Below are 26,901 nucleotides of genomic sequence, written 5' to 3' on the forward strand. Positions count from 1 at the left end.
TTCCTTGAACTGTTCTTTTTCCCGGGTGGAATGATTGTACAGCATACATCTTTGATGACTTCAAGAATTGAGTGCACAAGTTTGAATTTTTTTTTAATTTTCTCTAATCTACACAGGGTCAAAATTATACATACAGGCTCAAATACACACACCCCACACTAATATTTGGTTAAATGTCCCTTCACAAGTTGCACCTCGACCAGACGCTTTTGGTAGCAATCAACAAGCGTCTAGCAGAATTCTGGCTGGATATTTGACCACTCTTCGTGGCAGAATTGGTAGAGTTAATTTAAGCTGGTCGGTTTCCTGGCACAGACCCGGCTTTTAAGAGTAGTGCACAAATTTTCAATAGGGTTGAGGTCGGGGCTTTGGGAAAGCCATTCCAGAAGCTTAATGTTGGCCTGCTTTATCCATTCCAAAACCAGTTTTGATGTGTGTTTGGGATCATTGTCCTGTTGGAACACCCAATTGTGTCCAAGTTTCAACCGTTGATTTGAGGTGAAGTTTAAGAATTTGGAGGTAGTGCTCCTTCATTATTCCATCCACTTTGTGCAATGCACCAGTACCACTGGCAGCAAAACAACCCCAGAGCATGATGATGCTACCACCACCTGCTTGACAGTTGGTACAGCGTCCTTAGGCTTGAAAGCCTCATCTTTACGTCTCCAAACATGCCTCTCGTCATTGTGCCTAAATAGCTCAATCTTTGTCTCGTCTGACCATAAGACTTATTTCCAAAAGGCATTTGGCTTGTCCATGTGGGCAGCTGCAAATTTTGGTCGAGCTTGAAGGTGTTGATTTTAGAGCAGGGGCTTCTTTCTTGGTCAGCACCCTCTCAGTCCATGGCGATATAAAACTCCCTTCACTGTGAACAGTGACGATGTTTCAGCAGTTTTCAGTTCATGGCAGGCTTGAGCCTTGGTGATTCCTGGGTTGTTCCTGAACATCCTAACCAAATTTCCTCTCATCTGAAGGTGACAGCTTGGGTCTTCTTCCAGACCTTGCCAAAGTGGCGACACATCCAAATAACTTGTACTTATGTACAGTTGTTTGAAGTGATGGTCTTGGAATTTGCAGTTGTTTAGAAATGGCTCCAAGAGACCTTCCCAATTTGTGGAACTCTACAGTTCTCTTTCTTAGATCTTCATTGAGTTCCTTGGCCTTTCCCATGGTTCTGAGTATTGGTCAATCCAATGAGTGCTGTCAAACAAATCCTTTTTATGCTGGCAAAGAGAAACTACCAGTTGTAGTTCATCATAATCACTAATGAGAAGTTAATAGGCCTTGGCCTTAAGTTAAGACACTGTAGCACCTTCAGCACCACTTAACAGATTTAAGTGAACGAATGTATGCATATATTTGAGCCTGTATGTATAATTTTGACCCTGTGTAGATTAGAGAAAATCCAAAATAAATTCAAACTTGTGCACTCAGTTCTTGAAGTCATCAAAGATGTATGCTGTACAAATCATTCCACCCAGGAAAAAGAACAGTTCAAGGAAATCATTAACAGCCCAAAATTACCATGACATTCATGCCCATGAGGAGTGTATGTAAACTTCTGACCACAACTGTACATAGACATTTCCAAAAATCACAAACTGTTAAACCCCAGTTGTTTGTAATAGATCAAACCCAACCTCATGAGAATCCTTCAGTTTTCATGCATGACCCTTCCTGAAAGAAATTGTAACGTAAATCAGTTCCATTACCTCTGACTACTGAGTAAATTATTTAAAAAAAAAAAAATACAACAAATCGGCCTCCTAACTTTGAATGATTTAACAAGATGGGCATAATGGTTCTTTCTGAAGGCACACATACCTTCACGTTAGGCACTTGAATGAACATACACACCATTATTACTTAATAAAATCTGTCTCGCTGAAAGTTAATGGTCATATATAAGAGGATACTGGAGTCATCTTTGAGCTTTTGTAAACACTAACGAGAAGAACTAACTACAAAGCATTACTTTACAGAGTATTTCTGCCACTGTTCCACAGGGTCACTAAAAATAGGCAGGTGATGGAAGGTTTTTGTTACACTGAGGATCTCATAAGAAGCTAAAACTCCCAAATGGCGAATAAAATAGTCTGAAAAAACCCCAAAAAACACAGGATCTCAAAAGGCATCGCAGATTCTACTGATTTGAATAGTCAAACTTAAAAGATTGTGAAAGCTCCAGCCTGGGTTGCTTACAGGAAAGGGAAATCTTTCCTCGTTCTCAGTTAAACACAATGGGGCAGGTCTGCAATCGCTGAGCTCATGTCCGAGTCAACTAATCATGACAAGGTATTGCTCAACTTTTTGGAATTACTGGTCGTTTTCACCTGAGCATACAAACTCAAAATGTGGGAAAGTCAGACATTGTGCTACTTTTAAGTGTAACTATGTTTCCTTCACATTTACCCTGATATGACTCATGTCTGTCTGCAAGTAGGGCTTTGGAATGTCACGGTTGTGCTCATAACTTGATATTTTATGAAAGTAGCCGTTGGCTTTGTGTTAGTTTTGTATTTCACAGTGCAAAAAAAAAACTGCATCGCAACACGTCAGAAAACTCTTCCACAAAACAGTCAACTACAAATTTCTCTCAGGACATGTACAATATACTTATTAGATAAAACCACACCGTTTCTTTACACGTTTAAATTTTTCCCTTCCAGTGGGTAAAATAAGTTAACCTTCTAAATGACTATACAGCTAGAAGGAGTTTTATAATAACCGTCTACACAGTAGCATTATTTTAGGTAAACTAAAGTCCTTTCTCCATTTTTGAGAAACTGAGAAAAAGTATGGCCTAGGAGTATGCCGATACATGCAGATGCACTGTATCTACGCATTTTATTGCTTTCTGATAAACCTATTTTTATCGGATCGTATTTTCAAATAACAGAGACGGGGAAAATACATCTAATATCAAAAATATATCCATCACAGTCATTTCATGCTTCTGTCAAATATTGAGGCAATAGGATTGACTTATCCCTGGACTAACGTCATACATTACATTCAGTCACACTTATTCTGAACTGTATTTATTACTAAAGAAGGTGAAGCATTCTGTAGAAGAGTTATGGCAAGTGACGAGTGCCCCACTGTTAATTCTGAGATAGTGTCCTCCTATAGAGCCTGCTCCCTAGGGCAAGATATTATTTAAACTCAAGTCATTTAACCACTGGCTGCACAGCTAAGTTCATGAGATGTTTTTATAGCAAAACTGCAATTCACTCCTACTAAAGAAGCAGGAACTATAGCGGAGTTATTCAAGGCCTGAAGACGCTTGAGGCTGGGTTGTGCTTTAGAGCAGGAATAGAAATAACAGCAAAGGTGCCTGTGGCATTAAAGGAGACAGAGCTCACACTTTCTGCTGGCGCTGACTCGTTGCTGTTATTCCAGAAGGTCCTGCAGAAAATAAAAGTTAATTTAATTTCCGAGTAGTGGATACATCCCAGAACTGCTTTGAATACAAGTGGAAAATGAGAAAAAAAAAAAAAACCTTTCCAAGTTTCCTGGAAACAGTGCACTGCATAGGTCACTGTGATTGTGATAAATATTAACCCAGAAGTGCCAACATTGTTAACAAGAAAATTCTAGCAGGCAAAAAGAAGTGAATTTTTAACCACAAAGCCTCTAGCACGCATTAGTGGAGAAAGCTAATATTTTTTCATATGGTGCAGTAGCAGAAAACAGTGTGGAAAATGACTTGGTGTGACCGTTATGTAATAATTAGCACCTGGGTTAACCCATTAACTTTAGCGCATCGTCCATTTTGGGTGACTGTTACCATACCTCATCCGAGTCCTCATGAAAGCTGGTCTTGGGGTGTCCGGCCACATTCGTATCCAAAGGCTCGTCCACTCCCTCTATGCCGTTAACCTCGGCATTGTGCTGCAGGACCGAGTACCTGTGCACCAGGAATCTGAAAACCACAGCAGAGACATTACTGGAGCTCGGACATCTATTATTCGTTCGCCATAACAGCACAACAGGCTTTTATTAAGAGAAGGGTTGTTTTACAATCAAGGTACGCAAGCTAAAAATCACATTTAACACTTCTCTTCAATATCAAAAGGCTTGACTAAATCAACTTGGTTGTTTATTGTAGCCCTGTGATAGCTCTATTTACCATGCAAAAAAAAAAAATGTGGTGATATTATTTTTGGTGAATGTATGGCAATATATGTCATATTTAGCAAAATTACTCATGTCATTTAGAAAAAGTGCTTTTTTGACAATTTGCACAGGTAGCTCCTAAAGGGATGCGCTTAAATCATTCTTTATACCATAAAACAAATATTTGGTTCCATATCATTGGAAACATAGTTAAGTTTTAATGTTGAATGCCAGTAAGTTTTCAGACTCTTTTGATCAAATTAGTCTGTAATTGTGTCAAAAAAAGTCCTCTCTGACACAGCTAATTTTTCAATATAAAATAACATATCTAAAATGATGATTTTCATCCTAAAATGTGGTCAAGATCTTGGGACATAAATATTAGAGACAACTAACACAAAGCTTACAGCCTTATATACTCAACAAAAATAAAAACTTTACACTCGTTTCAAAGTCAATAATTTGAACATTTTGGAAAATAGGTTTGAAATAACGATTGTATTCAATTATCTTGTCATTAAAGATGCTATAGCATACAGATCATGTTTGTCATGGAATCGGTTCCACCAGAAATGTGACAACAATGTCCATGATCAAAAACTGTGAGTCACAACTTAATGAAATCATGTCAATATCGGGTGTGTCCTCCATGGGCGTTTACAACTGCGATACAACGTCTCCTCATGGATTGGATGATGCGTCTGAACACAGCTTGGGGAATGCGCCGCCATATTTGTACCAACATGGCACCAAGCTCCTGCAAGTTCTGTGGAGGGTTCCAGTGGTTCCTGTGGTGCCAGTTTGATGGAGACGTGTCTGGAGATTATGTATGGTCTGTCGACTGCATCCCATAACTCTCGCAACGTCAGTGACGGATGTTCCCGTATTCAGTATGCCAATGGCACGTTCACGCTGAATGTTTGACAGTCGTGGCATTGCAAATTAACGAATAATTAACCATAAAACCTTGTTTTTCTGAGATGACACTCTACTCTGCTACCGTGAGATCAATTGCACGTGTATCAATAGGTCACGTCACTTGTGTCACGTGGAAACGTGATTTTAGCGTGCAGTGCTCTCGCACGTGCTACGTAGGCCCGACCAGTAGAATGAATGTGTGACGTAATGCCCTTGACAATGCATTTAACCATAATCACAACAAGAACTCTTTCAAGAAAAGTTTCTAAACACTATTTGAAAAATAATGAGTGTCAAGTTTTTATTTTTGCTGAGTATATTTAAAAGCACTATGGAAGTAGTGGATTCTGAATTGTCAAAAAAAAAAGTCCTCTCCGAGAATCACTTCATTTGTTTCTCCCAGCCCTGCTTAAAGCTACACTTAATCTTCTTTATCTTATAGCAGATTACACAAAACTACCATACACACACGTCAAAAAATTACCTGAAATCTGTTCTTTAACTTGTCCTTCACTTAGAAACTGGTACAAGAACCAGTTTGAATCAATTTGAATTTTGGACCCCTGTGACACAAACTTTGTACCCTGATTGTAAAACAACCCAGAACGATTCAAGCAAGAAAGCTAACAGACCTTCCACCACAGATGTACTTCTTCACAAGAAAAACCCCAGTTACACAACTGATCAGCAGGATGGCGATGACCACCACGATAATAAGGGCAGAGTGTTTGGGCTTCACTGCGTCCTGAGTCTAACAAATATTGGATTAAAATATAGCGAATACAGTTCAAGGATGATTTGACGCTCATTTACTATCTGATTCATGTCACTTTATTATATTTCTGATCGTCGGCAAGCTTTCTGTATTCTCACCTGCAGCTGTGGATCCAAAAGATCGCTGACACACTTTTTACTCATATCGATCACTTTTCGCTCAGGGTTTACGCCACCTTCACATTTATCTCCTGGAATCTTCCGATACCTGATGACAGGAAGAGTTATTACTGCAATACAGTAAGTCATGTTTCCTGACCATCACCTTAAGCCTAGATCACAACTGGCCGTACGTGCTCCTACGGCCGGTCTACGTGCAAAAAACGCAAGAAACGCATGGAGGGCGCGTGTGAAACGCACGGAGGGCACGCGTGTGATGTGCTGATTTTTGAGCCGTAGACTGGCCGAAGACCGGCCGCGGAGGCTCTTTGTCATGTCAAACAAACTCTACGGCCGCTTACGTTTTTTTCAGGTTGCAAGACAAACTTACAGCCAACGTGCATCTTTCTCCACGAACAAAAAAAAAAAAAAAAAAAAAAAAAAAAGAGCAGCGATTTGGGAAACGCCAAAAAAAAAGAAAATTATATATATATCTCGCACAGCCAAAAAATCGTATGTCCGGTTGTGACCTAGGCTTTAGATGTCAACTCTGTCCATTATCAGTTAAAAAAAAAAACATGGTAAAATGGTACCAGATGTATTGCATCTAACATGTGAAAGAGCAGAGGATGCTAGAGTAGTGCAGTGAGTGAGAGAAGCAAGGAGTATTACCCATTGGTCTGTAGGTGTTCCTTCTTGCCATGGATGCAGAATTCCAGATCCTGGCCTTTGAGCTCAATCTGCTCCAAACACTCAGAGCTGTTCTCTTTACGGTAATATCCAAAGTCACTGAGAGACAGAGAGAGAGCGAGAAAGAGCGAGCAAGCAGGCAAAAGACATTAATAAGCTTTGAAAGCCAGAGTGATAAAAACCCTCTCGTTTCTTCAGTTTTTTTGGACACAAATCCACTAGTGTGAATTAGAATGAGGTTCTGGCTCCTACTGATGTATTCTCATGGTTCAGTCAAACATTGCACTAGAATTGTGCATCACTGGACCAAAAAAATAAATTAAATAAATTAAAGATCACAGAAGTGTTTTTTTTTTTTTTTAAGTTTTATGCAGCAGGAGTGGGCAGGTTTACTTTCTTGATCTGAAGTTTGCAGGACAAAGAACAGCCACATTCATTAACCCTGGAGCATGCTGGACACAGAGGCGGTTACGGAGTTTATGCATTCAACTTTAACGTCAGACACTGTGGTTTAAACTGGTCATGTTTATATTTTTGGAAATGGAACCAACTCCTCAGTTCACTAGAAAATATCATGGCCAAGAACTGATTTTTTTTTTTTTTTTTAAAGTCCTGCGCATCATTACACTACACAAACAATAACAAGAAGACCGAGTCATCTATATCCCCTCCCTGTATACCAAGTTTCAAGATGATATTTATCACATTTTTCAAGTTCTGCTGCAGGAAACCAACTCTACCTCTTTACACTGACCCCAGCAGCCCATGGCATAAACCCACCGGACCTTTGGTCCAGGTGAGCTATAAATTAAAATTTCTCACATTTCTTATTATCAAAAGGCACATATACATCACTTAATCAACACATATACCAACTTTCAAGACCATGCCGCTCATAGAGTTCAAGTTCTGCTCTGGAAACAAAACCTACCCCTAAGACTACCCTGAGAGACTAAGTCTGAAACTGTTTGCATGGAAACATGAAAAATTAAAATTTCTCAAATTTCTTAGTATGAAAAGGCACATCACTTTGTTAACATGTATACCGAGTTTCAAATCCGTATCGTAAATAGTTTTGGATATATGCTCCGGAAACTAAGTCAAAATCTATTTCTTATGTAAAAATTTGAAAAATACTTTTTTTCAAAAATCCAAAATAGCAAAAGGCACCAGTTCACATGTTGCTTGATATGTATACAAAGTTTCATGAAGATATCTTCAGTAGTTTTAAAAGATATGGCCCGGAAACGAAAATGTGACCAGACGGACGGACGGCACCTGTTTCTATATCCCCTGCCAAGCTTTGGGCAGGGGATAATAAGCTACAAGCTTTATGCATCCAGATTAAATGGACAGAGTGAAAATGAGGTTTAGTGTAGATCAGATAATACTTCCAGAAATAGAGTTATTAAAAGACAAATCTTTAGGCAAATCTAGTGTGGACACTGACCAAAGGAAGTCATCTAGCGTGCAAGGACAAGGTGTGGGCTCCTTGGTGACAACATAATCACGTCCATTCCAACACACCGAGTCCTTCTTGAGCCGCAGAAAACGCTCCTTATAACCCAGCATGCAGCCATCGTTAGGATCACTGAGGTCATCTGAATGTGCCAGCCACTGCACGTAGTCGTTATCAACACCTGACGACATAAATGGCACAAAGCAATCAAGAATAATGTACGTTTTATACTGAGGTTCATTCAGAAACAGTGAGAGTCCGAGATGTGATTCAACACCTGCATCAATTCAGTCAAATGGCCCTTTTCCACTACCCTTTTTCAGCTCGCTTCAGCCCGACACGGCTCGCGTTTCGACTACCTTAGAGCAGCACGACTCAGCTCGCTTCATCCCTGCTTAGCACCCAAAACTCGCACGGTTTTGGAGTGAGGCTGAAGCGAGCCAAACCGAGCCGAGTGGGGCTAGGGGCGTGAGGAGACACTCCCCTGTGCACTGATTGGTGGGGAGGAGTGTCCTCGCATGCCCACACACGCCCCGCGAGCACGCTGGGATCTGTAAACACCGTAAACCTGGAAGAAGAAGAATTATGAATTACGAGAATTTCTGAAGCCTTATGCGCCTCGCCTCATCTATACGCTCTTGCCAGTATCTGTTGGCGTTGTCGGTGACAACAAGCCACAGCACCAAGACCAGCAACACTAACGACTCCATGTTTATTGTTTACTATCCGGGGCGTGAGACTACCGCTTAAAAGGTCACTGATGTCACTGTTTGCGCCGCCTAACGACATCACGTGACGTCCACCCACTTTCGCTAACTCCACCCAATGTGTCCACCCACTTCCAGCCAGCACGGTTCAGCGCGGTTGTAGTCGAAATGCAACTCCAACAGCCCCGCTCAGCTCGACTCAGCCCAACTCAGCACGGCACGGCTCAGCCCAACTCAGCACGGCACGGCTCAGCCCGACTCAGCCGCGTTGGTAGTGGAAAAGCGGCATTAGAGTGATGAAGGAAAGCCACTTACACAGGATGTTACAGTAGACTGCTCACTCCGAGTCTGAAATCAGGGTCAGTACTGCGTTAGATTTAACAGTTATTCCACGGAATCAAGTCGTACATGAGCTGATAAGCCATGTAGAAAGAGATTGAGTGGAATAAATGTTTTATTCAATCCACATTCACTGGATTTTGAGACACTGAGCATTTTTATTTTTTGCAAATTCAATAAATAAAATCTTTATTACAAAACGTCTGACAAAATCATTTCCACTTAGAATATAAACAAACCGGCAAAATAACAGTAGCAATTTGGGGGGAAAAAAAAGGCTATAATAATAATTCTTGAAAAATAAAAAATTAAATTAAAAAAAGATACATTCTGACTATCAAATACTTTTATTCCATACTTTGTTGCTTTTTTGCATTTTTGGGTTTTTTTATTTCGTCCTCGGTTGGTTCAGCAACACACTCCGCCATTTTGTTTTTCTCTACTCACTGTATATGAGCTGATAGCCTAGTAGTAGAGTAGCCAATCAGAGTGTGCGATTGCTCATAACCAGTGAATGTGGATAGAATAATTATATATTTACATGAATGACCACCCTCAGTGCTGGAGGAGCACTGTCCTGTAGACATTACTTCCAACAGAGCACACTGCTCCTGAAGGCTTTGGGCAACGCAATCAGGCATAACTAAACTGAGCAGAGGACAGATCTCCAAGACAAAATCTGAAATGACTTACAGTCACGAGTGAGCAGCTCTTTGAAGTCGATGGTGACTGAGACCCAGTACTGGCTTAGCAGAGAATCTCTGTAGCCCCAAAGGCTAACGTTCATGGAGTGAGCGCCTGGCTCCGAGGCGAGCCCAGTGAAGTATATCGGCTCCTTGGTGAAGTTGTAGACATGCCAGCATTGACCCTCATCTGTGGAAAATCTGATGAAAGACAAAAAAAAATTAAAAAGGGGAGTCAAGTAAATAGGTTACCAGCATTTTATGACTCGCACAACCAACTGCAAAATTTCCCACAGCCATTTAGCATATATAGGTCAGAACTGACTCGACCAATAGACATGCTAAATAAATGGGTTGTAACACAAGAACCCATACAACATATACAGTGGTGCTTGAAAGTTTGTGAACCCTTTAGAATGTTCTATATTTCTGCATAAATATGACCAAAAACATCATCAGATTTTCACAGAAGTCCTAAAAGTAGATAAAGAGAACCCAGTTAAACAAATGAGACAAAAATATTAGACTTGGTCATTTATTTATTGAGGAAAATGATCCAATATTACATATCTGTGAGTGGCAAAAGTATGTGAACCTTTGCTGTCAGTATCTGGTGTGACCCCCTTGTGCAGCAATAACTGCAACTAAACATTTCCGGTAACTGTTGATCAGTCCTGCACACCGGCTTGGAGGAATTTTAGCCCATTCCTCCATACAGAACAGCTTCAACTCTGGGATGTTGTTGGGTTTCCTCACATGAACTGCTCGCTTCAGGTCCTTCCACAACATTTCCATTGGATTAAAGTCAGGACTTTGACTTGGCCATTCCAAAACATTAACTTTATTCTTCTTTAACCATTCTTTGGTAGAACGACTTGTGTGCTTAGGGTCGTTGTCTTGCTGCATGACCAACCTTCTCTTGAGATTCAGTTCATGGACAGATGTCCTGACATTTTCCTTTAGAATTCGCTGGTATAATTCAGAATTCATTGTTCCACCAATGATGGCAAGCCGTCCTGGCCCAGATGCAGCAAAACAGGCCCAAACCATGATACTACCGTCACCATGTTTCACAGATGGGATAAGGTTCTTGTGCTGGAATGCAGTGTTTTCCTTTCTCCAAACATAACGCTTCTCATTTAAACCAAAAAGTCCTATTTTGGTCTCATCCGTCCACAAAACATTTTTCCAATAGCCTTCTGGCTTGTCCACGTGATCTTTAGCAAACTGCAGACAAGCAGCAATGTTCTTTTTGGAGAGCAGTGGCTTTCTCCTTGCAACCCTGCCATGCACACCATTGTTGTTCAGTGTTCTCCTGATGGTGGACTCATGAACATTAACATTAGCCAATGTGAGAGAGGCCTTCAGTTGCTTAGAAGTTACCCTGGGGTCCTTTGTGACCTCGCCAACTATTACACGCCTTGCTCTTGGAGTGATCCTTGGTGGTCGACCACTCCTGAGGAGGGTAACGATGTTCTTGAATTTCCTCCATTTGTACACAATCTGTCTGACTGTGGATTGGTGGAGTCCAAACTCTTTAGAGATGGTTTTGTAACCTTTTCCAGCCTGATGAGCATCAACAATGCTTTTTCTGAGGTCCTCAGAAATCTCCTTTGTTCATGCCATGATATACTTCTAAACACGTGTTGTGAAGATCAGACATTGATAGATCCCTGTTCTTTAAATAAAACAGGGTGCCCACTCACACCTGATTGTCATCCCATTGATTGAAGACACCTGACTCTAATTTCACCTTCCAATTAACTGCTAATCCGAGAGGTTCACATACTTTTGCCACTCACAGATATGTAATATTGCATCATTTTCCTCAATAAATAAATGGCCAAGTATAATATTTTGTCTCGTTTGTTTAACCGGGTTCTCTTTATCTACTTTTAGGACTTGTGTGAAAATCTGATGATGTTTTAGGTCATATTTATGATTTGAATGAAATTTAAAGTTTTGTTTGAAGAAAGTGAAAAATGTCTACAATTGTTTTAGTGGAAGATTGTAATCATTCTCCTGAAGGAGGACAATAATTCTAGAATGGATGTTAATGTGCCTTTGCATTACCACCTCAAACCACAGATCGAAAACCAGTGCATTTAACAAAGCAAAGCCAAAAGATTCAAGGTGGTAAGGGAGCACATAAATACCACATCACACGAACATTCTTTTTATTTTGCCAAACTCAACATTTACTTCAGGTACTCACTTGATCTGAGAAACTGGCACGCTAATGCTGTGCTCAACAGCTACCAGCAGGCCTCCTGAATCCAGGATGGCGTAGTGATGCGGGCCCTTAAGTGCGCGCAGCCATGTGTAGCCACCATCATCAGACACAAATACATCGGGAGTCAACAGCGACATGGCATCGCCTACACTGCCTGAAAGCGAGAGCAGTCCATAGTGTCAAAGCCAAGATGAATGAAAGACCGATAAATACTGTTAGCACAGTACAGACACTATAGCGCTCTGCTGGTAGCTGGATTAGTAATTTAAATACTTAAAATCAGGCGATATGTGATTTTGCCTAATTCTGGGACACAAGTTACATAGTTATAAAATGTAATGGAAAAATACTCCTGTGCTAAACCTATGCAGCACTAATAAGTTGACGTTTTGACTGACACACTTCCTAGCTAAAGCTAGTGCGTTAATTTGCTCATTCCATTTCTTCAATTCTGCTCAGAAGTTATAGGGCCCAATCATATCAGACAAATGAATTGAGGTCAAACAATGTCCAAAGGGTTAGAATGTGTTGCTGTTCGATGGTTAGCTTGAAAGGAAGCAACTATCAGAGCAGGATCATCCCTTTTCCATTGACGATGTACCGGTGCTAAAGTCAGTGCAGATTCAAGAAACCAGCAAATCTTTTTACAAACCAGCTCAAGTTTCCACTGTTTGAAAGCCAAACCATTACAAAAATCAATCAGATAGGAGAACTTCCTAATTCATAGTGTAAATATAATAACCGTGAAAACGTTTATCTTGTTTTGAGAGATTTTCCAACTGAAGTTCAAATCCATCTGCAGCACAAGACATCACCAGACAATGACAACAAGTAGGCTGTTTGTTCTCCATGTATAAAACTTAAAAAGAAAGTTCGGGCGGGCGGGGTTGCTCGCATTAGCAATGCATGCTCTATGTAATTTACCACAAATGTCAGTAGTTTCCTTGCCAGACCACTAATGCATGGTACTGAATCTTCAAAACCCTCTGCACTGTTCACATCTTTTCTTTTTTTCAAAAGGCAAATCAGAGTTGATGAGTTCTTGCCATGGCAAGAAAATGACAGCACTGGGGGCGTCATGGCTCAGTTGGATAAGGCGCCATACCATAAATCCAGGGACCCGGGTTCAATTCCAACTGAACTCCAGGTTCAATTTCCCGATCCCTCCCCATCTCTCTCTCCTGCTCATTTCCTGTCTCTACACTGTACTATCCAATAAAGGTTCCAAAAACTTAAAGATTTTTTTAAATCTTAAAGAAAAAAAGATTTTTTTTATCAAAAAAAATCTTTAAAAAAAAAAATGACAGCACTCCCATGTCCTTGAATTCTTTGCCTTCAGAGCAGAACTCTGTTCCTTGAACCGAACCAGTTTTGCAAACCTGCAGCCTACTCTCTGACCATGTGAATTTATTCTCGATATGGGAGCGCTTACAAACTCTGCGAGTGTATGCATGTGTGTGCAAATGTGTATTAGAACAATACCATGAGCAATTATCAGTCCTAGAGCATTAGGCTCAGTCAGAGGCAGCAGTGGAACATTAAGCTTCATGGAGATACTATAAGAAGCATGAATGTGAAGACTACACTGTAGGGAAAGAAAAGAAAAGCAGATTAATTAAAAAAAAATACAAAATATACTGTACATTAGATACACTTCCACTTATATTTATTATCTCATCTCATTATCTCTAGCCGCTTTATCCTGTTCTACAGGGTCGCAGGCAAGCCGGAGCCTATCCCAGCTGACTATGGGCGAAAGGCGGGGTACACCCTGGACAAGTCGCCAGGTGTTGACACATAGACACAGACAACCATTCACACCTACGGTCAATTTAGAGTCACCAGTTAACCTAACCTGCATGTCTTTGGACTGTGGGGGAAACCGGAGCACCCGGAGGAAACCCACGCGGACACGGGGAGAACATGCAAACTCCACACAGAAAGGCCCTCACCGGCCCCGGGGCTCGAACCCAGGACCTTCTTGCTGTGGGGTGACAGCACTAACCACTACACCACCGTGCCGCCCTTACGGGTATATTTATTATGTTTTAGAAAATTCACTTTTTCATGCAACAGAACCAGACCAATTATTTAAGTACATAGTGATTTTTGTTGAAAATGAGGAGAGACAAAAGCGCTTCATGTTCCTGAGCTGCGGCGTTGGGTTGTAACTAGCTAAAAGTTTGCATGCGTGTCACATATGCCAGCTCAGATTTGTCAAAAGTCATCATGACACAAAAGAACGTCATCAGGCACAAAAGACGCCTGACTACACAGTGACTGGCTGGAGGGGGGCGGCAGCAAAGCAAATGGAAGTGAGAGAGTGGAGAAAATAGAGTACTACATTACAAGAGATACATTTTAGCTAGTTGAATTGATGAGCCATTTATTTATTCCCCAATTTGGTAGAAAACTAGTGAATGGTCATCCTCGTGATTTATTTATTGTGGAATGTATATCATTATGAAGTGGTTTTGCTAACTAGTGACTAACAGGAGGTGCTGGTGAAATTCTTTGCATTTTCATATTTCAAAAGTTATCAACTGTGATAAATACTTGGGCTGAATCCCAAACTGCATACGACTATACCGAATATGTCATCACTCCACCACTGGCGCCATTACTATTTCAGTATACTACTTAGTGTGCAGTTTGAGAAACAGCCGTGAATTCTATCTGAATATATGTCGACTTGCAGCTGTGAGATTAATACACACAGTGAAGGAAGAGTACAGCACAACCCATGTTATCAAAAGTTCTTCCGTGATTAGCTTAGAATAGCATTTTTTTCCACCCCAGAGAGGGCAAAATTCCTAAAACGGACATTCTGTAGCTTTAAATAACTTCCTGCATATTTCTACGATACTGTAAAGTGCTGTTCAGCAATTAATCAACAATCTATCTTTCACAGACCCTCACCTTATTTTTATCTTTAGCTGTGGAATCACATTGGCTGTTCTCTGGTTTCTTCAAGGGCACCCACTCTCCTCCCTGATCAAACGTCACCACCGTCTGCACAGAGCTGTCTACAAGAGTAGGGGAGGGGGGAATCAAGCAGTAGTCTAGTCAAGCGGGTTCGAAAACCAATTTGACTAATCTTGCCATTAAAAAAAATAAATAAATAATCCAACTATCATCTTGTATAACAGTCCTACCTTCAGCTAGTACACTAGTCATGAACACTCCTCTGAGTGACGTGACGTTTGTGAAGTCGTTGTCACCGCCTGTAGCCGTGTAGAGGTGGCGTTCCAGAGATTTGGAGTACACCATGCCCCTACTGTCTGACACATAGATGGTGCCAAAGCCAGTGTCTGAGGACAGCAGGATGATACATGAGCTTTAATAACTCTACCTTATATTCTTAATAGCATTATTCCATGATATTATTTCCTATATTAAAGTCTTTACAGCTTTAATTAAAACAGCATATTTGCACATATGCTGACCGACTGCAATATATGTTCTCTCAATTCTTACCAATAGGCCACTGTCCATTTTTTACTTCAACGCATTATCACAATATAAAGATAACTGTAGATCAACGTATGGAGCTAGATAGCTCTCTAACGTAACATGAGCTACTGTAATATTGATATTATTGCTCAGCAGCTAATTCATATAGCTAATAAAATGTGTCCGAGGCCTTCTAAGCCACTGAGATAGACACATCCTCTGGCATGATTTACTTGCTCTTTGGACAAAGCCACCTGCATTAATTAAGTATTAACATGCTCATCATGGGAAAAACATTGTGGCACTAGAGTACTTGCTGCTACTTTGCAACAACAGATGAAGCATTTGCATGGATCTGGCACTGTTCATAGGCAATTTGTCGGGGGGGGGCACTTACCCCCAGGTTCATCTACATGCATAAAGACCATTTCATCGTTGGCTGCCAGTATAGAGTAGAACTGTTCATGGCCTACAGGTGGAAGCTGAGCCATGTTCCACTCCTTACCCTGGTCTGTGGACACATGGATCGCCCGCATCATTCCCTAAGTGCACAAATATGCATTTAGGCCCAGTCCATGATTTCATACATGACACACTACATGCAACTCTGATGGAATTAAAACTGTGCACGTGGAAGTGTAATGCTTACTGTCCCAGTCATGACTGAGGCGAACAGGAAACGGCCACCAATCCCAAAGGAAAAAATCTTTTCAGCAACTGCCTTAAACGTCTTGCCATAGTCTACTGATTTCATCAGGACAAGCTCCCCTCGGTCATCTGAAAAAGAAAAGCACAATTTCATACATAAAATACACACACACACACACACACATGTACAACCCCGATTCCAAAAAAGTTGGGACAAAGTACAAATTGTAAATAAAAACAGAATGCAATAATTTACAAATCTCAAAAATTGATATTGTATTCACAATAGAATATAGACAACATATCAAATGTCGAAAGTGAGACAGTTTGAAAATTCATGCCAAATATTGGCTCATTTGAAATTTCATGACAGCAACACATCTCAAAAAAGTTGGGACAGGGGCAATAAGAGGCTGGAAAAGTTAAAGGTACAAAAAAGGAACAGCTGGAGGACCAAATTGCAACTCATTAGGTCAATTGGCAATAGGTCATTAACATGACTGGGTATAAAAAGAGCATCTTGGAGTGGCAGCGGCTCTCAGAAGTAAAGATGGGAAGAGGATCACCAATCCCCCTAATTCTGCACCGACAAATAGTGGAGCAATATCAGAAAGGAGTTCGACAGTGTAAAATTGCAAAGAGTTTGAACATATCATCATCTACAGTGCATAATATCATCAAAAGATTCAGAGAATCTGGAAGAATCTCTGCGCGTAAGGGTCAAGGCCGGAAAACCATACTGGGTGCCCGTGATCTTCGGGCCCTTAGACGGCACTGCATCACATACAGGCATGCTTCTGTATTGGAAATCACAAAATGGGCTCAGGAATATTTCCAGAGAACATTATCTGTGAACACAATTCACCGTGCCATCCGCCGTTGCCAGCTAAAACTCTATAGTTCAAAGAAGAAGCCGTATCTAAACATGATCCAGAAGCGCAGACGTCTTCTCTGGGCCAAGGCTCATTTAAAATGGACTGTGGCAAAGTGGAAAACTGTTCTGTGGTCAGACGAATCAAAATTTGAAGTTCTTTATGGAAATCAGGGACGCCGTGTCATTCGGACTAAAGAGGAGAAGGACGACCCAAGTTGTTATCAGCGCTCAGTTCAGAAGCCTGTATCTCTGATGGTATGGGGTTGCATTAGTGCGTGTGGCATGGGCAGCTTACACATCTGGAAAGACACCATCAATGCTGAAAGGTATATCCAGGTTCTAGAGCAACATATGCTCCCATCCAGACGACGTCTCTTTCAGGGAAGACCTTGCATTTTCCAACATGACAATGCCAAACCACATACTGCATCAATTACAGCATCATGGCTGCGTAGAAGAAGGGTCCGGGTACTGAACTGGCCAGCCTGCAGTCCAGATCTTTCACCCATAGAAAACATTTGGCGCATCATAAAACGGAAGATACGACAAAAAAGACCTAAGACAGTTGAGCAACTAGAATCCTACATTAGACAAGAATGGGTTAACATTCCTATCCCTAAACTTGAGCAACTTGTCTCCTCAGTCCCCAGACGTTTACAGACTGTTGTAAAGAGAAAAGGGGATGTCTCACAGTGGTAAACATGGCCTTGTCCCAACTTTTTTGAGATGTGTTGTTGTCATGAAATTTAAAATCACCTAATTTTTCTCTTTAAATGATACATTTTCTCAGTTTAAACATTTGATATGTCATCTATGTTCTATTCTGAATAAAATATGGAATTTTGAAACTTCCACATCATTGCATTCCGTTTTTATTTACAATTTGTTCTTTGTCCCAACTTTTTTGGAATCGGGATTGTAAATATTATATACACACACACACACACACACACACACACACACACACAGGGTGTTTCAAAAAATTTGATATCATTTCACAGTCTAATAACTTTGCCAGTTCTCGTTCAATTGACCTCAACTTTTAACAGCATGTGTGGAAACAAGTCAAAATTTTATGTTTAATGTTTTTTTGTTTTTTATCTTTTTAGGTATAGAAATGCCATTCACTGGAAAAGGCGTTCTGAGTGTTAGAGTACACTCGAACACAGTCGAACAAGACTGTGCAGCGTGCATTTATGAGAGAATTCTCTAAAAATGCACCAACTGCAATGCAGATTTGGACACGGCACAAAAAGATCAAAGAGGAAGGCTGTGTGTGTGTCAGGCAGCACGTATATTGAAAATTTGTGAAATCGCTCATGGAATCCACATACCTTTGAATTTCTCATTCAAATTTTGAGGAATAAATTTTATATTGCTCAACATTAAGCCTGTTCCATTTCATTTGCCGAGACTATGTAGTTTCAGGGATATTTACATCTCAAATAATATCACATTTTTTCAAACACCCTGGATATTCCCCCCCAGGAAATTCTATCATTAGAAAGCTGCATGCACGGTCACATAACACTACGACTTCTGCATCAAGCATGCTATACAGACACCTGTACATTAAATAAGTTAATTACAAGGAAATACAATGTGGCCAAATAACAGGAACACACAATTTAACCCTATTCATTTGGGGTATTCAAGTTGGGATAATTTTCTCTTTTACAGATACGACTGAGATTTTATTTCCATCTGGATCAGCAGTATGGAGGGTTTACCATCTCCCTCTGATCAAATTCCAGCCCAAATAACATGATAATGACCAATATTTGCCATATTTAGTAGCATTTGCGCTTATTTTATGAAAAATAAAAATACTCCAGCAATCATGAAAACAGGTCACTAAAACCATTTAGTTGCCACGGATCATGTCATTTTGTCTCATACGCCAGGAGTTCATCAGGCAGGAGAAAAGGGGTGATTAAAATGGACTGTGATTAAATTGGCCATTACAATGACAGCTACAATATAATGCCTCACAATTTTATGGCTCTGTAAACAGATTCATGATCCAATACTGTGATCAAATTATCATGTTTGATGCCAAAACCTGGGTCAGGGAATGAAACTTTTAGAAACTCCTTTATAAGCATTAATTTATAGCCATCCACATAGAATAGCTTTCCAGTCAGGAAACACTTTCACACCTTCCCGTCCCGCCACACCATCGGTAAACACTGCAACAATAAATGTTACTCACTGCAGGATCCATTCAGGTTGGTGGAGAAGAAGAGTGTGTTGTCTTCTCCCCTGCAAAGACATACCCACAATTCCCAAAGTTAAAGATGTGCAGTCCACATCACCGCTTTATTTTACTATAAACAAATTTCCTGAATTTGGTTGCTGGAAGAAAAAGAGCGTGCGTGAAAGAAACAGAAAGCAAATTCTGCGCTCCTCTCTTGAAAGGAGAATCCATGGGCCACAAGCTTAAACAATGGACTTGGGTGTTGGTTAGTAGTTATTCCAAGTTAATTAACTGCAAGTAGATTTATTTAGCACAGCGAACTACTAACTGCAGTTTTGCTCTAGCGTGACTACTTCCATTGCGAGGTGGCAGGCAGCTTAAGTAACTCAAACTTTTAGACATAACTGGGATTCATTCATCGATCAATATTTTAGTAAAAGCTGTGTGGAAATGTTTTTCATACATAAAAAAAAAACAAACTAAAAATTCCAGCCACATTCACAGACGTTTCTGCGATGCTGATTTTCTTCATACTCGTGCATGTATGTTCATAAATGGCAAATCAGCCATAAATTACTGGCACAGGTATAACGACTCCTAAATGTGGCGTGTGTTAAATCTGCCAGTCATGTAGCTTCACATTCTGGATTGCTTTCTTTCAAGTGATTAATATTATGAAAAAAAAAATTAAAATAGGTGTGCGCGTGCAATTGAAACCAATAAGCTGTCCATATAAAAAAAAAATAATTACTGTAACTCATGCCAATATACACCGTATGACATGTACATTAGTGAGTCCTTGTATTTGTAAAATTTACATAAACTCAAGAGCTCTCCTAGCACACAAACGTTTTTCTGAACTGGATTTTTTTTTTAAACCGATACATTTCTTGTGTTAATGCTCTAGCAAATGATCTATAAATAAATGAGATCTTCACACACAGCTCCACAGATCTAAAAGGAACTTGGCATCGCAGTCTGACGCCTGATTGGCGAAACGCAGGAAGGCTATGTGAGCCTTCTCACACACCTGGGTGTCAAATGCTCTTTTCAGAAGTTTCCTTAGCACCGCAGCTTGTATTGGCAGAGCTGACTACCTGATCCTGACCTATTTCACAAGCTGTTCTAGGCAAGGACACGTCTATCGGTCTGTGGAGTTTGCACTGGCGACAGGGCAGCAGAATATTTTCACCACAGAGGTAAACACACAATGAAAATCAAAATGTAAACAGTCCTGCTATTGGCCCTTTGTTTGATACACAGTAAGTTAAACAAAGACAGCAGTTACGCGTGTCCCTGACTTGCACATTCTGGTCAAACATTTGTTTCACAATACATTCTTTCAGAGTACTGATGTTCATCCTGCCCCAGATCATGTTCCTGTTCGTGAAAGGACAACACTTGAAAATATTTCTTCTCTTAAAAGGAAAGGCTGTACAATTCCTCTGAATGGACTTGAAGCGATTTCCTTAAAAAGACTCTCATCAGATTTAATGAGATTGTGTCAAGTAGGAAACGAGATGACTTAGCAGAGTGTTTATCACCTTTGCGCTACAAGAGCGACATTGGAGCGTTTATTTTTGTAACTGAAGTCAGGGCCATCTAGGCTCAAATGGCTCTTACCATTTCACCACACACACAGTCTCGTAGAGTTTCTTCCAGTTCACAGCGAAATCTTCTGAAATCCAGAGTTCATTCTAAAATACCAGAAAAAACAAAACAAACAAAAACTTATTTTGTAAGCTCATACATGAAAAGAAACATTCACGAAGAGTACAATGCCGTATTAATTGTATTTGTTTCACTAGAAGCTTAATAAATAAGGAATAAAACACAGTGAGCCAAGTGTTTAAAGGAAAATAATCCACAACAAAATGACGTGACGCTGCCTAACATGAAGCAGAGGTATTATTGCCATGCCAATCTGGATTATTTTCCAGTAACAGCAAATGCTTTATTCCTCCTATATCACAGCAATTTTACAATGATTGCCATTTTTAAAAATGTTAATAAACAAAACAATGCTTTTCAACAGTTTATACTTGCGTTTAATATTGTGGAACATCCACAAGACAAGTTAGCTACTCACATTATAGCGACTGATAAACATTCCTTCATTCCCTCACCAGCCTCTCTTTTTCTCTTTCATGAGGTTAATAAGACAAAAAAAAAAAAAGCCACAACTTGCAGCACTAAACTCCAAACTCCTGTCCTGAAGACTTTATCATGGCGGAAACCTTACTGGCTGTTACAACGCGCTGACATCCAAGACTCCAAAGTTATAAACGTCTCCAAACAAAGTTTAGATCTTTGTTAAATAACAGCATCACTTAATCGGTTTATTATTAGATTTAGATTATACAAGTCCATCATACAAGACCCTGTGAGTTATTACTTTCGAAACAATAATGTATTAGAAGGAGCAGATTAATATTGTTTGGATTATAACATGCAATAAAAAAAAATAAAAAAAACCTTCTGACCAACTAGGTTCAAGAGTTAAACAGCACTGTGGTATAACACCAGACATAATATTTTATTTTTATTTTTAATTATGGCTGGGTTCTTGTCCGAACTGATAACTGCATCATCAGTTTTTCTTTGGCTAATCAGATACAAGGTACGCCACCACACTTGCTGGAGCAGCTGGGGGTTAGGTACCTTGCTCAAGGGCACTTGAGCCAATCCTGCTGGTTCAGGGAATCGTACCAGTGACCTTTTGGTACCAAAGCTGTTACTCTAAGCATTTGGCCATGGCTTCCCCCTAAATAATATAAAATCACAGGTAGTGATGACTGGGGTCTAAGCACACTTTGCAAGCAGGACTAATTAGTGAATAATGACTTAAAACTAAAACGTCTCATCTCATCTCATTATCTCTAGCCGCTTTATCCTGTTCTACAGGGTCGCAGGCAAGCTGGAGCCTATCCCAGCTGACTACGGGCGAAAGGCGGGGTACACCCTGGACAAGTCGCCAGGTCATCACAGGGCTGACACATAGACACAGACAACCATTCACACCTACGGTCAATTTAGAGTCACCAGTTAGCCTAACCTGCATGTCTTTGGACTGTGGGGGAAACCGGAGCACCCGGAGGAAACCCACGCGGACACGGGGAGAACATGCAAACTCCGCACAGAAAGGCCCTCGCCGGCCACGGGGCTCGAACCCGGACCTTCTTGCTGTGAGGCGACAGTGCTAACCACTACACTACCGTGCCGCCTAAACTAAAACGTGTATTTAAAAAAAATAAATAAATAAAAGCCACCGTTATGCTGCTCAGTCTGAATATTGTGTCCATCGAGATACATGAAAACATTTGTAGGGAGTGGAGAGGACAACAGACATTTTAAATGTTAAAACTCGACAGGCAGGCTTCGTCATAACTGCTGGACTTGAATTGCCTGAAGGAATTGGGGAAAAAAATTGAAACTGGAAATCTAGGGCAAGCCTGTTACTGGTCTAAAGGCATTTAAAAGGACACACCCCAAAACTGCTGCTCTAGCTCTGCAGCAAATATATTATAAAAAGCATTCAAAGAATTCTTCGGGCTGCTCTGGAGTGGAGGGAGGGAGGGAGGGAGTGGAGGGAGGGGAACAAGAAATACAACAGCAATCCCAAAAGTTCTCCAGCACCATCTGTGCTTGATAAATCTGAGCACATGGAGAAGAACATGCAATATGCGTGATGATAAAACCAAGAAGGTCATAGTTGTAGTTGTGTAAATGAGACAATATAACTGAACTGGGGCGATTTTGCAGGGAAGCGGTTATAAAATGTGTGCACCACAATCCTCTCCCTCACCTTGACACTAATGGCCACGAGGACACTGGGATTTTGGGGGTTATACATAATCTGCATGCGAGGGTTGAAAGGCAGGTCTGAAGGAGCAAAGCTGTTCCCAAAGTCAGTGGACAGGAAGATCCTGGATCCGCTGCTTCCAGACACATCTCCTGTAAGGATCACCTAGAAATAAAGGCAGAATTTAAACAACCAAAAAGCACCATTAATGGAAGTACTAATGTTCAGATTCTCCCTGCTGTATTTGTGCTAACGTTTAAGTATAGTAGTATTTAAGCTTGTTAAACCTTCCTGCATATATAGTGTTTAATGTCAAAAGGAATGAATATTTGATGCATGGTAATTAACTTTTAACTGTTTAAAGGAACAGTCCACCGTACTTCCATAATGAAATATGCTCTTATCTGAATTGAGACGAGCTGCTCCGTACCTCTCCGAGCTATGCGCGACCTCCCAGTCAGTCAGACGTGCTGTCACTCCTGTTAGCAATGTAGCTAGGCTCAGTATGGCCAACGGTATTTTTTGGGGCTGTAGTTAGATGCGACCAAACTCTTCCGCGTTTTTCCTGTTTACATAGGTTTATATGACCAGTGATATGAAACAAGTTCAGTTACACAAATTGAAACGTAGCGATTTTCTATGCTATGGAAAGTGCGCACTATAATGACAGGCGTACTAACACCTTCTGCGCGCTTCGACAGCGCATTGATACGGAGCTCAGATATCAATGCGCTGCCGAAGCGCGCAGAAGGTGTTAGTACGCCTGTCATTATAGTGCGGACTTTCCATAGCATAGAAAATCGCTACGTTTCAATTTGTGTAACTGAACTTGTTTCATATCACTGGTCATATAAACCTATGTAAACAGGAAAAACGCGGAAGAGTTTGGTCGCATCTAACTACAGCCCCAAAAAATACCGTTGGCCATACTGAGCCTAGCTACATTGCTAACAGGAGTGACAGCGCGTCTGACTGACTGGGAGGTCGCGCAAAGCTCGGAGAGGTACGGAGCAGCTCGTCTCAATTCAGATAAGAGCATATTTCATTATGGAAGTACGGTAGACTGTTCCTTTAAGATCAGTTACCAAATTCTGGACATTACTTGAACCACCTCTCACCTTCCCAGAATTCTCAGGGCCAATGGCAATCCCAAACTCAGTACTGATAAACGTGTTATTAATAAGATATGTGACGTCCTGAAATGTCTTTCCGTAGTCCTCACTGGTCCAGGCAAAGAAAAATAGAGATACAGACATGCAGATGTTAAAAAGGAATTTTTAATGGAAAGCATGTTCAACAAAAATCACATGCAGGGATGCAGTTAAATAAGAAACATGCAAATCTGGCCATATTAAGATGTAGCTCACCTTCTATAAAGTTTGGACTGGCCAAATCGCATCAAGAAAATGGGAATCTGAAAGGTAGTCAAGGCCAGCACGACCTGCCACGGAGAAAAAGAGAGAATTTAATTTGCACTACCGAGGACCAACAGTCTGCAAATCTCCATAGCACAGACACAATAATACAAGTCTTATAATCTTACAGAAAAACAGAGTGTAACGAAGCTATAATTTGATGACTGTAGCTACACATGGAAATTACATAGGTCCAGGACACTAAAACTATATAAAGCCAACAGCTTTCTATACAGCTCTATATAATGAGGGGATAGAGTAATGGACATTACTTTAGAAAATTGCAACATTTTCTTCTGTACTCATGGGGGGAAAAAAAAAAAAGTATAATTGAGTAGCACAACCTCGTTCATCAAGCTATGAAGGAGGACAAATGGTCATGAACTAATTCACTGCTTTATGAATATTTTGTGCTGTCAGAGCTTCTCATACAGGAAGCAATGTGCTTGCAGCTTAACCACACTGCTAAACTGATGACCAGCCTGTGTGAAAGCTTTCAATTTACAAGAAGGCAATTCTTGGACCACTTCCTCAATGTACCGACAGAGCTGTTTTCTTATACTGAGAACTAAAATAATGATTCAGGCTATTTACCCCCCCCCCAAAAAAAGTTGCAGTAATATTGACCATAACATATTTGTGTCTAGAAACAAAAATATGTCTATTCAGGTTAAGTTATGCATTATCAAACAAATCGTCACTAGGACAATTATCAACTGATCCTGGTGTAAGAATAACTTCACGGTACATCATTTACTTCATTAAAATAAACTTAAACCCCAGTATATATTAAACATGGATTCATTCACAAAGATTATAAACTCACCCCTGTTCCATCTCCTATCCAGGCCAGAGCCACTGATCCACTGAGATCATTAAATGTGTTCTGCAAATGAGAAATACATTTTTAACAATACTAAACACTGATTGAAGCAATAGCAAAACAGAAAAAAAAGATCATTAAAAATGAACTATAGCACAAACCTAATTGCTAAACAGTGCAGCAAGCATCACGTTATACATTTGCAACCAGTATTTTTTTTTTTTTGGGGGGGGACGACCAACTGGGCCCTAATTGGAAGTTACTCTTATAACAATGTCGTTAAATGTTATTAAATTTCATAACTATTTTAAATTTACAGCTTTTAGCAGGCACTCTTATCCAGAGTGAGTTACAAAGAGCTTTGTAGGCTCCATTTAAAACATCCTCATGCTAATGCAAATAGGTCAGGGTCTATGAATACTATCAAGCTCAAACTCTGCATTCCCAGAAATAAAAGGAGCCAAAGTGTACTTTTCCTTGTCGCTAGGGTGGTACCCTCAAGGGTACACGATGTACCTTTAAAGCTCTTGATTAAAAGCTCATTAACGTTAAACCACATGCACCATTCCAAGAAACAGAATTGTACTAAAATGTACAAACATATATTCTTGATGGTACCACACAAATCAACTGATTTTTAGTTAAAATTATTTCGTTGTTAGATATGATAAAGGCTTATCACATTAACTTGATGCTTAACCTTCATCCTACCAAGTGGGGTCCATCTGGACCCCGCACCTATATGTTTGTTTGCCATTTTAAAAATATGTGACATACTGCCTCACCGTTTTATGAATTTGTCAGAATTTATGTCTTAATTAAAACACTAAAGCACCGGAAGATCAGCTTTTTGCATTGTGAAGGTATAATTAATTTGTTACTGGGGTCCAACCGGACCCCAGAGTAAAGTTTATCTGTCTTTCATTTTATAACTGAATAGCACACTGAAAGTTAACTTCTTTTATTTCTTTTATGTTCCATAATGAAACTACCAAGGCATTCCTTCTTGGGGTCCGTGTGGACCCCACTGCTGCAATAAGCACAGGCTGCAAAACAAAAGCCCTAAATTATTTTACAATTACTTTTTTGTTTTAAATTCTGTAAGAAAAGACCTAAGTTGTAATCCAGAATGTTTTACAGCTGCATGAGCTGCAAAAATCATGTATATAATGCCAATTTTTTTGGTGGCGCTATAATTTGCTACATGTATGCTAGTTATTGCAATATTATTTCAATGTTATTGCATTTATAATACATCATTGATATTCAGCCATAGTGGATTTTGTTCTTCAATAAAGTTATGTCTGTTTGCTGCATTGAATTGGTTCTTACTGCATTGATTTCAAGGTATTCCCTCCTGGGGTCCATACGGACCCCGCCTGGTAGTTTGTGTATGTAAAATTGGCTGGTAGGATGAAGGTTAAGTGTGTTCTTTATGCCTTGGGCCCTTTAGTGTATTGCTGTTATTAATACAAGTTGTTCTGAACAAAACTTATCTGGTGATTTTGTCTTTATAAGCTTTAATTTTAAAGAAAAGTATTGGGGTCCAAACGGACCCCACATGGTAAGATTAAGGTGTAAAATAGCATGGTAGGATGAGGGTTAAAGGGGCCAGCTCACCCTTCCCAGAAGCCTCTGCACCAAGTACTGAGTCACCATTTTTGATGT

The 26,901-nt window shown here is 40.2% G+C and overlaps 1 protein-coding gene across 1 annotated transcript in view; it reads right to left on the minus strand.

Moving 5' to 3' along the window:
• Positions 1-1,739: 1,739 nt before the first annotated feature.
• Positions 1,740-26,901, minus strand: part of sort1b (sortilin 1b) — a 28,551-nt gene continuing 3,389 nt past the window's right edge. Inside the window, exons 2-20 of the mRNA XM_060932032.1 lie at positions 25,237-25,296; positions 24,363-24,436; positions 24,114-24,216; positions 22,999-23,160; positions 20,817-20,890; positions 19,209-19,258; positions 16,124-16,251; positions 15,872-16,016; positions 15,177-15,332; positions 14,941-15,047; positions 13,504-13,606; positions 12,004-12,175; positions 9,799-9,989; positions 8,051-8,240; positions 6,583-6,699; positions 5,911-6,019; positions 5,670-5,788; positions 3,796-3,925; positions 1,740-3,408 (exon numbers count right to left, since the gene is read on the minus strand). Coding sequence (XP_060788015.1) covers positions 3,394-3,408; positions 3,796-3,925; positions 5,670-5,788; positions 5,911-6,019; positions 6,583-6,699; positions 8,051-8,240; positions 9,799-9,989; positions 12,004-12,175; positions 13,504-13,606; positions 14,941-15,047; positions 15,177-15,332; positions 15,872-16,016; positions 16,124-16,251; positions 19,209-19,258; positions 20,817-20,890; positions 22,999-23,160; positions 24,114-24,216; positions 24,363-24,436; positions 25,237-25,296 — 2,205 coding nt within the window. The 3' untranslated portion in view covers positions 1,740-3,393. The remainder of the gene's footprint in view (positions 3,409-3,795; positions 3,926-5,669; positions 5,789-5,910; positions 6,020-6,582; positions 6,700-8,050; positions 8,241-9,798; positions 9,990-12,003; positions 12,176-13,503; positions 13,607-14,940; positions 15,048-15,176; positions 15,333-15,871; positions 16,017-16,123; positions 16,252-19,208; positions 19,259-20,816; positions 20,891-22,998; positions 23,161-24,113; positions 24,217-24,362; positions 24,437-25,236; positions 25,297-26,901) is intronic.

The sequence above is a fragment of the Neoarius graeffei genome, chromosome 10, assembly GCF_027579695.1.
Source record: "Neoarius graeffei isolate fNeoGra1 chromosome 10, fNeoGra1.pri, whole genome shotgun sequence".
NCBI lineage: Eukaryota > Metazoa > Chordata > Actinopteri > Siluriformes > Ariidae > Neoarius > Neoarius graeffei.